The 13,694-nt window shown below is 38.0% G+C and overlaps 1 protein-coding gene and 2 pseudogenes across 1 annotated transcript; 2 read left to right on the top strand and 1 right to left on the bottom strand.

The window, feature by feature from the left end:
- LOC139950315 (tripartite motif-containing protein 2-like) overlaps positions 1-13,694 on the bottom strand; it is a 196,399-nt pseudogene that overhangs the window by 74,603 nt on the left and 108,102 nt on the right.
- The window catches only part of LOC139950964 (alkaline phosphatase-like), a 152,358-nt pseudogene that overhangs the window by 125,062 nt on the left and 13,602 nt on the right, over positions 1-13,694 (top strand).
- LOC139950902 (uncharacterized) lies at positions 1,634-13,112 on the top strand. Its single transcript, XM_071949746.1, has 3 exons — positions 1,634-2,120; positions 9,820-11,165; positions 12,951-13,112. Exons 2-3 carry the CDS (start codon positions 9,840-9,842, stop codon positions 13,110-13,112), a joined length of 1,488 nt encoding a protein of 495 aa, XP_071805847.1. The 5' UTR covers positions 1,634-2,120; positions 9,820-9,839.

Raw genomic sequence — 13,694 nt, 5'->3', positions numbered from 1 at the left:
AATGGTAATGGTAATGGTAATGGTAATGGTAATGGTAATGGTAATGGTAATTGTAATGGTAATGGTAATGGTAATGGTAATGGTAATGGTAATGGTAATGGTAATGGTAATGGTAATGGTAATGGTAATGTAATAGTAATAGTAATAGTAATAGTAATAGTAATAGTAATAGTAATAGTAATAGTAATAGTAATAGTAATAGTAATAGTAATAGTAATAGTAATAGTAATAATAATAATAATAATAATAATAATAATAATAATAATAAGACTTGTAATGCGCACATATCCACCCTGCTGGGTGTTCAAGGCGCATTTAGAGAGTAAGCGGCCAGTTTGAATTAAAATGCTTAGCGGCCACCTTTTAAGGATATAAAAAAGTAAAAAGACCCTCCTCATCCTCTTTTTGAAAAAAAGAAACCCGGACGATGAACTGGTATTTTTGTTTTTAAATTGGCCTAATTAAAGTCTTAATGTGCAAAGATAGATTGTTTATGTGGACACATTTCAGTGTACAACTAAAACTGAATTGGGCTCAACTCTATAGCAGAGTTCAGCTTAATAGTCGATTTTTCAAATTCTCGAAAACTTATTTTTTTGATTACACTAATGGAGTAGTAGACTATTTATTATAATTATAACTTCCAATGGTATTTACTGACATTAATAACGATAATGTAAACAAACTATAGTAAAACTACTATTCCCTGAAGAACAACTGATGATTGTGTTATTGTCCCAGCTTAAAGGGACACGTTGCCATGGTATCGGGCGAGTTGACCAACTTGGTCTATAGCGTTTGAAACCGTTTGTCACGCTTCGAAAAGTTGAATATAATAATTAAAATTTTACTCAACAAAATGGCGTGCCCGTAGTTCACGAAGTATAAGGAAAACCACCCAATTTCAAGGCATGTTTGTGTATGATCATTATATCCTACTTTTAAAACATCTTTCTCACCATATGCATTTTATAAAAATTAATGGTTCTCAAACGCTTTTCAAATTCCAACTCGCCCGATCCAACAAATGTCCAAGGCAGCGTATCCCTTTAACATAGTGTCGCCGTCAACATCAACAATAGCAACGAATCCATAGAACATACTTCACTAATGACCTACTGGGTAATTGCTCATGCTCATAAAGGTTCTAGTGTAGCATGGACTTTTTGGGGTCGCCATTTTTGTTTCATTAACAGTCGCTATTGCCGCTCAGAGTTAGTACAACCACTGATCTCTATTGTAGAGATTAGTGAGTACACCATGGTACAACGTTGGTGGATGCGCTTGACTGACGTACATAAGATAATTCCCTTGTCGTGGTTCATTACTCCATGGTCAGAGTGGATTAGGGCGTCTTAAGGGAAGTCTTAAGATCCACCTTAAGAAAGCTTGTGTTTCTTTGTCATTCAAGAAATGGCCCAATACGACAGAATAAATTAATTTAAGTATAGCATAATGCCCGAGGTGCGCGCCATTCGTACCCACGAATGGCGCGTTCACTGAGGGCATATGCAACTTAACCCACACCTGGGACGTCATGCTATTGTTAAAATCGCTCCATTATTTTGCACGAATGGTGCGATTTTGTTTAGTTTTTTTAGTTAATTGTTTGTATGTATTAAGGTAGCTTGTTCACTCCAGTGAACTTCCCCCAGTGGTGCGTAAACATTGTACCTGGACCATAGTCCTTTCTCTATGCATGGACGAAGACTGACATTTAGGTTCCTTCGACAGTGGTTTGTTCCTGACTCAAAGTAAACATTTTCAAGTGACAGAATGTAACAACGATACGGATGATGTTGTAGCCGACTTGCTTGGTCTAGTTGTACCCATCGCGTCATTCGTGCACAATAATGGAGCGATTTAACAAAAGCATGACGTCACAGGTGTGGGTTAAAAACCTGATAAAGAAAAGCTATAATCCCCACGTAGCTTGCCTACTACCAAAACACAAGCTACTCCGGTACGTGTCTGAGCCGAACGCACCGACAATTCAACTTTTTAGTTTCCTGGCAGTAGGAGAATGTGACTAGCTTTTGGAAACAAGTAATTATGAAGCATGCTTCTATAGACCTGATGGGTCCACAAACACGTTTGATGTGCCCGTGTCTTTGAAAATGGTGAGTCAAAACCTGACAGCTAATAATTTGAGTTATTTATTTAACATCTCTTAAAGGCAGTGGACACTATTAGTAATTACTCAAAATATTTATCATCGTTAAACCTTTCTTGATTACGAGTAATGGGGAGAGGTTGATAGTATAAAACATTGTGAGAAACAGCTCCCTCTGAAGTGACATAGTTTTTGAGAAAGAAGTAACTTTCCACTAATTTGATTTCGAGACCTCAAGTTTAGAACTTGAGGTCTCGAAATCAAGCATCAGAAAGCACACAACTTCGTGCGACAAGGGTGTTTTTTTCTTTCATGATTATCTCACAAATTCGACGACCGATTGAGCTCAAATTTTCACAGGTTTGTTATTCTATGCATATGTTAAGATACACCAACTATGAAGGCTAGTCTTTGACAATTACCAATAGTGTCCATTGTCTTTAAATGTGAGTTATGTTTTCCAGCATAGATTTGTGTTGAATATACAGTATACATCGGTTGCTTTCTACCTCCATGGTTGCACTAAAATGCAACAACTTCTCACTTGGTGTATCTCTACTTATGAACAAAATAACAAAACAAGCCTATGAAAATTTGAACTCAATCGGTCGTCGAAGTTGCGAGATATTAATAATGGAAGAAAAAAACACCCTTGTCACACGAAGTTGTTCAGAAGCTTGATATCAAATTCAAAGAGCCGTTTCTCAAACAAACAAAATTACCATCAACAGCTCTCCATTGCTCGCTACCAAGTGAGTTTTTATGCTAACAATTATTTTGAGTAATTACCAAAATGTCCAGTGCCTTTAAGTGAACACAATGTATTAACGGAGAGCCACGTTCTGCATACATTACATTGTTGTTTCTACAACCTTGTAACTTCAGAGCATTCATAATAACAGAAAAACGGAACCAACCAAAAGCCTCGCTAATCTACCTAAACAGACAATTCAAGCAGTAAAGGTCTGAAGTCAACATACAAAAGGAGATGTCGTGACTAATTGGTTAACCTACAGATAAGAAAGTACAAGAAAAACCACAAACATTTAGCTTTACATTGTCTAACAAAAAGCTGACAAAATAAGAAATAATATAGGAAAGCAAATGCCCTTGAAAAACAATAATTAAATTATCCACTGACAAAAGATAGGGTCGATCGTGGTGTTTTTAGCAATTTTACAAGATTATCGACGTTTGGCAAAAGGCACATTCTTATCCAAAACATTTCAATGGAATTAAAAAAAACATGCCGTCTAGAGTTTGAGAACCCTGGATAGGGGCGGATCAAGGAAGTTAAGAAAGGGACGGGAAGTTTGAGCGCTTATTTCCAATTCAAAGATTTGTCTTTAGTCTAGCTGTTGTTTGGAGATAAATGGGCATGATTTTGACAATAACATGGGGATCTTTAAGTTGTAAGCCTTCTGTGATCACTGGGCCAATGCATAGTAATTAAAAAAGCATTTAAAAAAGTTATTATATGCTTGACCTTGAGACCTCAGCTGAAGTCTCTAATTCAATTCAAACAATTTTAGTGAGAAGTTACTTCTTTCTCAAAAACTACGTTACTTCAGAGGGAACCGTTTCTCCAGAGTTTTATCTGTCAACATCTCTCTATAATGGCTCGTTACAGAGTACGTGTTTATGCTAACAACTATTCTGAGTAGTTACCAATAGCGTCCTGTGCCTTTAAATACTAGATTGAAACGATTTTTAATAAAATACTTGTTTTGGGTACCACAATATTACTGCATTTTGTATTTTGAGTATTTGTCTCCACGGGTCGTAGGTTTAACTTATATTATAGTCATTGTTAATCATATGTTGAAATATACAGCTAGCGTACATGTAAACTTGTGTTGCGTGGTAAAACTCGAGGTTGTGGTGATATTAATCTACGAATGGCAAAACATCATTGCGTTTTCAGTTTACACACAATTCAATATTCTTAAAGGCAGTGAACACTATTGGTAGTCACTCCGAACAATTTTTGAAGCATAAAAACTTACCTGGTAACAAGCGATGGAGAGCTGTTGGTATAGTAGAACACAATGTAAGAAACGGCTCCCTACCCTCTAAAGTTTTCCAGGAAAGAATTTGATTTCGAGACCTCAGAATTAGATTTTGAGGTCCCGAAATCAAGCATCTGAAAGCACACAACTTCGTGCGACAAGTGTGTTTTTTCTTCCATTATAAATCTCGCAACTTCGACGACAAATATAGAGTGTCAATTTTTACAGGTTTGTTATTTTATGCATAATTTTGGGATACACCAAGCGAGAAGAGCCTTTAATTGGGGCTGACGTGAGTGCATTCAAGCAGCGGTGGAAGGCTATTGTTCACCTGTTATTGCCTTTGTGCAATAAAGCAGCTCATAAAGTAAACAAAAACATAACCCATGATCTGCTGAATGAGACTTCTTCAATCATGAAAAGCATTTTGTTAATAAGAAACGAGGGTTGTGTTTGTGTCTCCACTACAGCTCATTTAACTTTATCAAAAAAAAAAAACAAAAAAAAAAAACTTGAAGCATTTTCAAAGAGCTTGAAGCATTTTCAAAGGGACGTATTGGGAAAGTGATCATAAAAAAATACGTGTATGTGTATAGTATTAACAAAACTTGTTGACGTACGTGGTTTAGTATTAGTACTGTGTCTGTAGTACGAGTTATGATTGAAATAAAGGTATACATGTAGTTACCATATCAGTGGCTGTGTGCGTCAATTTAGATTGCTTTTACCTTTTTCTATTTTCAGAAAAAAAGGAGTTTCTAAAGTGGGGTTTCAATTAAAAGTGGCATTCTCTTATTACATTCTACTATTTTGTTTGACTTATTTTACTCTATCCATGGAGTAAATGTTTAAACCAACACTCGAATGCTGTGTGCCTTTTAAGGCTCTTTTCGAAACCACGGCTTCAGCTTTGGGTTCGGCTTCAAGTTCCGTTCTCTCAGCTGAAGCCCTGAGCACGTACGCAAAGCACGCGCAAATTGTCCAAACAACCGCGGGTCAAGCTAGCCTGGGCCAAATCTGGAGCCGAAGCCGTGGTTTCGAAAAGAGTAAAATGCCATGCAACAGAGAGCATGCGCAACTGGACACTTAGTTTCGTCCAATCACAATACGCAGGCGCTAGTGTTCAAGTCACGTGAACAGAAAGACTGACAGTCAGATTGCTACTGATAACGGAATGTTTATAGCTAGAGTCTTAGGTTGGACATGCAATAGTAGGAAGGAAGACTCCATCGTCTTTAAGTCATCTGACAAGGCAGCCAAACTGAGCAAGTAGTAGACAGGTAGGCCTTTATTTAACTGTTTTCAGGTTTCGCGCTCATTTGCGGTACACAGGTGGTCATTAGAACATGCAATAGCATAGGAAGGAATACTTCGTTTGCAATCCATCGTCTTCGGCAGGGCAGCCAAACTGAACAAGTTGACAGGATTTGTTTCGTGCGAAAGTGAAATTTTCTCAGATCAAACATTCTATTGTTTACTTAACGTGCAAAGCAACCGGCGGTGTGTGCATCATCATAAAGATAAGTTAAATAAAGCAAATCTTTTTAAAGGAACACGTTGCCTTGGATCGGTCGAGTTGGTCTTGAAAAGCGGTCTGTAACCGTTTGTTATAAAATGCATATGGTTAGAAAGATGTTGTAAAAGTATAATATAATGATCCACACAAACATGCCTCAAAATTGCGTAGTTTTCTTTTTACCCCGTCGACTAACACGGTCGGCCATTTATGGGAGTCAGATTTTTGACTGCCATAATTGGCCGACCGTGATAGTTCGCGACGTAAAGGGAAAACCGTGCAAATTTGAGTGATACTTGTGTGGGTCGTTAAATTCCACTTTTAAAACATCTTTCTAACCGTATGCATTTCAAGACAAACGGTTTCAAACACTTTTTATAGACCAACTCGTCCGACCCAAGGCATCGTGTTCCTTTAAAGATACTGATAATTGTCAAAGACCAGTCTTCTAACTTGTTGTATCTTAGCATCAAAATAACAAACCTGTGAAAATTTGAGCTCAATTGATCGTCGAAATTGCGAGAGAATAATAGAAGAAAAAACACCCTTATTGCACAAGTTGTGTGCTTTCAAATGCTTGATTTTAAGACCTCAAATATTGTAAGTGAGAAATTACTTCTTTCTCGAAGACTATTTTGATTCAGAGGGAGCTGTTTCTCACAATGTTTTATACTATCAACAACTCTCCATTGCGCATTCCAAGTAAGTTTTTATGCTAATAAGTATGTTGAGTAATTAACAATAGTGTCCACTGCCTTTAATAATCCACTCGACATTCAAATTTCGCATAAATCTCTAGTTGTGTCTGCTCCTCCTGCTGAACTGAATGCCGTTTTCATGGCTGAAAAAAACAGAGTGAGGTTAGAACTTATAATATTTGTACAGTCACTATTCATTCATCAAGCGGACAACGCACTCGTGGAAGACAATAGTTTCAATGTTTGATTGGTAAAGCACCTTGAAAATGCGGTATGAGAAAACGATAACTTTATAGCTCGTGTTTGGAGAAAACAAAGTATACATACAAATAAAACTGGATAATAATAATAACAACATTTATAAAGCGTCATAATTATATCCAAAGGAAATTCTCAAATGCGCTGTACATTAAAAAGGCAAACAAACACTTGAAACATTTTTAAAAGCAAAACAAAGCTAAAACGGAAGAAATTTATCAAACAAGGCAACAACTTTTAACAGTACAGAAGGTACAATCATGTACACATCACAGCAAGAAATGCATTGATTAATCTATACACAAATAGTAAAACGTCTAGTTATATTCATGCAGAGTTATTATTATTCAGAATTATATGATTGGATGGTCAATAGTCAAGTCTAGCAATCGCCTATAGATCACGATTTACTTCCCCTTCACAGTTAACTTGTAAAATATAGACACTAATGATGATGAAATAATTTATCTCATGCCCACAAAAGGCTCATTTTGTAACAAAAAAACATGTCTTTCATCACGATGATATTGCCGCAAACTAATGCACATTGCTCCAGATAAATGCTTTGGAAAGCTATTGATGTATTAATTTAACCTTTAAAAAAAACCTAATAATCATAAAAAGAAAATTACAGGAAGCCGTTAACGAGAGGCTCTTATTGTTCCCTTGGGACTCGTTACTTCTGAACGCTTATAATTTCAATTCAATTCACTTTATTATCCACAATGGGAAATTCATTTCGGCCTTTTATACAACAAATTTTCGAAATTTACATTAAAATATTATCTACCATAAAACAGACAAAAAACACTACAAGCCACACAAGTCTATAAATAAATAAATATTACATGACAAGCTGAATTATAAAAGATTGTATAAATGAGCAGCCTTTGCTATTTTGAAGTCAGCGTACGGGAATATTGGCGAATACGCTGGCATACGTCGAACAAGTTCTGGGTAAGTTTTGTATAGTAACGAGCACGCTGAAACACGCTGATATACGTCGTGGTCAGGCGGGGTCGTCGAGAAATTTTGTGCATGCACAAACATTGATGATAGATTGGGCATTTTTGAATCCTCGGTCATGAAAAAAGAAAGTAAGAACAATGTTGACGCCTATAGATGTTATGAAAAAGAATTCTCCACTGCAAACGTTTACATCCGAGTGGCTGGTTTATTTCGTTATCTAAGGTTTTCAAGGACACACTATATAGACGATGTGACCTATGTTTACATTCAAACCGCCCTCTGATGACATAAACACTATATTATGGTGGCCCCGAAGGGACATCGCATAACGCAAACGTGTGCGCACACGTATGCAATGTCGTGAAACAAATCGCGAATATATGCGCACACGTATACAATATCGTGAAACAATTCGCGAATATGTGCGCACACGTATGCAATGTCGTGAAACAATTCGCGAATATGTGCGCACACGTATGCAATGTCGTGAAACAAATCGCGAATATGTGCGCACACGTATGCAATCTCGTGAACCAAATCGTGAATATGTGCGCACACGTATGCAATTTCGTGAACCAAATCGTGAATATGTGCGCACACGAGTGCGATTTGTTTTGCAATGTCGTGAATTTTATTGCATACCATGTTGCATACCATTAGGATGATGTCATAGTTGTGGATAATTTGTTACCGATCTAGGGAGTACTGTGGCGCTACAGCAGGCTCCCTCTGTAAAGCATGTGTATACCCAGGAACTTGGCACCAGGCCAAGGACGACCACACGCCTCGCTTGCCTCACAACAAAGACTACTGCTGCAATGACTACGCTTATCTCACTGTTGGAAAGAAACCCCCCAGATCATTAGACATTTTATTCAAAGGTATGCAACATGGTATGCAATAAAATTCACGACATCGCAAATAATATTCGCAGACGTGTGCGCACATATTCGCGAATTGTTTCACGACATTGCATACGTGTGCGCACATATTCGCAAATTGTTTCACGACATTGCATACGTGTGCGCACATATTTGCGAATTGTTTCACGACATTGCATACGTGTGCGCACATATTCGCGAATTGTTTCACGACATTGCATTCGTGTGCGCACATATTTGCGAATTGTTTCACGACATTGCATACGTATGCGCACACGTTTGCGATATGCGATGTCCCTTCAGGGCCACCATACTATATACATCATGTTTCGCCGGGCACTGAGTTGCGTAGTCATAGTAAGATTGCGTACACTCTCTAGCTGGCTGCCAAACACAAAGGTTTTGCCCGGCGGTATGCGCGCGAATCATGTTACGGTTTTCGTGTGACGTCAGAGGTCACATCGTCTATAGTCCGGGCAGAAACATTGGCGTACTGGGAGGGGGATGGGGTATCCGTGCTCGCACCGTTAAATGCACTTGACACCTTTGGTAATTGTCAAAGACAATTCTTCTCACTTGGTGTATCTCAACATATGCATTAAATAACAAACTGTGAAAAATTGAGCTCAATTGGTCGTCGAAGTTGCGAGATAATAATTAAAGAAAAAATACCCCTGTCACACAAGTTGTGTGCTTTCAGTTGCTTGAATTCGAGACCTCTGCCGAGGTCTCGAAACCAATTCAAATAGTTTAATCGGAAAAGAACTTTTTTTTTCAAACACTATGTTATTTCTGAGAGAACATTTTCTCACAATCTTGTATATAATCACTGGCTCTCAATTGCTCATTACCATGTAAGTTTGTATGCTAATAATTGTTTTGAGTAATTACCAAGTTTCCAGTGCTTTAAAGCCATTGGATGGACCCTTTCGTTAAACAGTGTTGTCCAAGTCCCACACTTTGTGTACCACAACTTCTATATCAAATAACAAACTTGTGAAAATTTAGGCTCAATCGGTCATCGGAGTCGAGAGAAAACAACGGAAAAACCCACCCTTGTTTCCGCGCGTTTTGCCGTGTCATGACATGTGTTTCAAATAAATCCGTAATTCTCGTTAACGAGAATTTATATTGTTTGCTGTTTTCTCAAAAAGTAAAGCATTTCATGGACTAATATTTCAAGAGAAGTCTTTCACCATTGCCTTCTGTAAACCCTGTAAGTTATTTGTAAGTCTGTGAACTTTTTTTTTTTTTTTCTGAACCGAAAGGGTCCAATGGCTTTAAATGTTTCTTTTGATATCAATTTAAAATTATATTACACATCACAGTTAATCACCATTCGTTTTCGTTTGCGTTCTCTTCTGTCCTTATACAGGGTTTGATCCGGTCATCATTATGGCGCTTGCAGAACCAGGAACTGATGAAGTCATAACGCAGTTTGATGTATATTATTATAGTGTCACGTTAACATCAAATACTGAAACCATAACCAACACTGAGATAGCTATAGTTCCAGATGGATCGTCTTTTGATGAAGACGTATGGGGCATCTGGTGGCCAGTTCACCGGTACTTTTTTGGCGCGCTTTTTCTGTTGCTAAGCATTTACGCTTTGTATGCCACCATTTTGCGTGTGATGAATAACAGGCGTCGAGATGGCATTAGATCAAGGAAGGCTGTCCAACCTGTGTTTACATGCATCAATTTACTGGTGTTTGTCCTCGGATCAAGTAACGCTATCATGTTGTTTCTGGATCCCTATCTAAAATATCAACGAATTCCAGTTCTGGCCGCTGTCATACTTTTTAACATGCCTTACCCGTGTATGACGTCAGCCTTTTCTCTGGTCTTGTGGGTTCTGTTATCTATTTCAAAGATGCGCATAAGCAAATCAGCTAAATTGCGCAGTGCTTGTTTCTTGTCGGCTGTTATAGCTTCTCATTTCATTCTGGTACTTTTGGCTTGCTTTGTCTTTGTGTTCTATAAAAGTGTTCTGATCCTTGGAGTTTTGTGTCACGGTTTCTTTGTAGGGTGGGGTGTTTTGTTAAGCGTGACCTACATTTACAGCGCTAGGAAAATATTGAGTGTTGCCAAAAAGAATAGAAAAGAACTGCAAGATATATCAATGCGCGACGGTTCAATCACGACAAATGGTGGCTCCAAAGTGTCGCACACATTCCCAAAACGATTGTCTGCTATATTTGCAAGAAGTATGAAAAGACCAAATAGCGCATCTAACAAAACGAGCATTTATTCGATTAGTCGAAACCAGTCAAGTCCAAAAATGCCCCCAAATAACCCAACCGTCACCGTAGGTCCTGATTGTAGAACTTGCCTACCCGTCATTGATGACATCAGTAGTGATTCTAAAGTCAACCAGGAGCAGATTCAAATCAACGACACTATGACGTCACAAAGTATGATGACAGCTTCAGAAGAATTGAGCAACTCCGAGACAAAGACACGTGACACGGAAGAGCAGAGTGTTGCCAATCAAACTAAAATGGAAAGAACGGATGAACATTACCTGTCAACCACCGGCTCTTCTATCCTCACTGCCGCTTCTACAAACCCTCTGGATAAAAACAAAGATGGCGCTGGTAACAACATTACTGCGCTGAAAAAGAATCATTCTGTACCATCTGATGCCAAACAGAATAGGAGCAAACGGAAGCTTGCTGGCAAGATGTCAAGTCCTAATAGACCACAAGTCACCCAAAAGGTAAACAAATTTAACTTTCAAAATGTTACCGCAAACCAAAATATATTGATACCTCAGCATGCAAAGCCTCAAATCCTATAAATGTAACTATGTTATGATAATCTCTGAATGAGGTGGGGTGTTTCTGAAAAGTTACCATTGATTTTAACTCGACGACGTTTCGATCAGTATGCTCGAGCTGACCGTCTTCTGGACGAACATTGTGTGTATATTTAACACGAACCAACAAGATTTCAGACAGAAATATTTATTAAGACAACCATCTTGTCGCACGTCAGGCAAACTTAATTTAATAGGTGTAAACACGTTTTAAAGAAATGTCTTGTTTTCTCCTTCATTCAATTGCCGATCGGCCTCAGTGTATCTCCCAGAAGCAAACAATAGACCCAGTCTACTGGTGCTTTACTGGTGTGTTTACGGTTTATTTTAAACAATTTAAAACAATTGGAGTCCAGCGCCCGAATTACATTTTAAATTTTACAACATTTCAAAAAGCATTAAAAATACACAAAAATAGCATAATCAAAACACAAGAAAACGCACAAAAGGTGAAAAGTTGTGACTTTGCACCCAAATTTGACTTTGAAAGTTAAAATGGAAAATGCTACTTTCTACTACAGCCTTGATAAATACAAAACAAATTTAAAAGGGAGAGAGATCAATAATGTAATGAATTTTAATTAACTATTCAGAAGAAATGTATGGAAGGGGTTGCATTTGAAGGCAGTGGACACTATGATATTGCTCAAAATAATTATTATCATAAAAACTATCTTGATTACCAGTAATGGGGAGAGGTTAATAGTATAAAACATTGTGAGAAACGGCTCCGTCTGAAGTGACGTAGTTTTCGAGAAAGAAGTAATTTTCCACGAATTCGATTTCGAGACCTCGGAATTAGATTGAGGTCTCGAAATCAAACATCTGAAACTACACAACTTCGTGTGACTGTGGGTTTTTTTCTTTCTTTTATTATTATATCGCAACTTCGACGTCCAATTGAGCTGAAATTTTCACTGGCATTTCATGCATGTGTTGAGATCCACCAAGTTAGAAGACTGGTTTTTGACAATTTCCAATAGTGTCCAGTGTCTTTGAAACGTTTTTTTTTTTTTTTGCACTTGTATGATCCATACTGATTGTGTTTCTTAATTTCATGGATAAGGTATACCCAGAGGCAGGAAACCAGGCTGAGAATCTTTCAGTGCAACTTTACTTTACAAACTCGTTACAAATATATGTGTTCTATGAAAATGGAGTGTGTCAAACTGCAAGGTGGCCAAAACTTTGGAATCAGATTGATATTCATTGGAATGAATGCCATAGAATGATTTGCTATGGACCTTTGTCATGGTGCAGCCATCTTGAAATTTTCCCATTGATGTGAATGTTACCAAACGTTGGTGTTTCTGACCAGAAGAGTGTGGGTTCGAATCTCCAGCCTTGACATTTGTGTCCTTAAGCGAGACCTTTACCATTGCTTCGTCCTTCGGATGGGACGTAAATCTGTTGGTCCCGTGTGTGGTGCCACGCATGTAAAAGAACCCAGTGCACTTATCGAAAAGAGAAGGGGTTCGCCCCGGTGTTCCTGGCTGTGGCTGCTGTATGCGCCGTGCACCTCGAAACCCTGATCAGGTGCTACAGTTGTGTCTCAGACTTTATCACTGCAATAACCCATCTTTCTGAAAGTTTGTATATACTCAGCGCCTTGAGTATGTTTTGTAGATACGTGTGCTACATAAGACGTCGATGTTATTATTAATATTGTGTTGTTATTTTCAACAGGTGTTTCGCATAGCATCTCTCACGGCAGCGTTAGGGTTAACGTCTTCATGTCTAGGGTTGTATGGCATTCTTGGACTTATGGTGGCTGGTCCCGACGAACAGCCCCCACCGTGGGGATGGTACTTCTACCAGTCGTGTGCAAGGTACATGTGTTTTCAATAGTAGGTTTTTATATTTATTAAATGCAGTGGACACTGTTGGTAATTGTCAAAGACTACCCTTCACAGACGTGTCTCAACATTTGCATAACATAACAAACCTGTGGAAATTTGAGCTTATACGGTCATCGAACTTTCGAGATATTAATAAAAGAAAAAACACACTTGTCACACGAAGTTGTGTGCTTTCAGATGCTTGATTTCTCAAATATTAAACTTGAGGTCTCGAAATCAAATTCGCGGAAAATTTCCTCTTTCTCGAAAACTACGTCACTTCAGAGGGTGCGGTTTCTCACAATGTTTTATACTATCAACCTCTCCCCATGACTCATGACAAAGTAAGGTTTTATGCTATTAATTATTTGAGTAATTACCAATAGTGCATCCACTGCCTTTAAAGACACTGAACACGTTTGGTAATTTTCAACGACCATTTTCTCACTTGGTGTTTCTAACAAGCCTGTGCAAATTTGGACTCAGTTAGTCATTGAAGTTGCAAGAAAATGATGAAATAAAGAAATAAAACATTCTTGGTGAACAAAAATAATAGTCTGCTCTAAAAAAACTACGTTACTTCAGAGGGAGC

Source organism: Asterias amurensis, chromosome 18, assembly GCF_032118995.1.
Source record: "Asterias amurensis chromosome 18, ASM3211899v1".
NCBI classification, from domain to species: Eukaryota; Metazoa; Echinodermata; class Asteroidea; order Forcipulatida; family Asteriidae; genus Asterias; species Asterias amurensis.
This window is presented reverse-complemented; position numbering and strand designations above follow the sequence as displayed.

Coding starts and splice junctions, on each gene's coding strand:
- LOC139950902 (XM_071949746.1), top strand. CDS start 9,840: ATGGCGCTTGCAGAACCAGGAACTGATGAAGTCATAACGCAGTTTGAT. Junction 11,166..12,950: donor GACCACAAGTCACCCAAAAG/GTAAACAAATTT, acceptor TATTTTCAACAG/GTGTTTCGCATAGCATCTCT.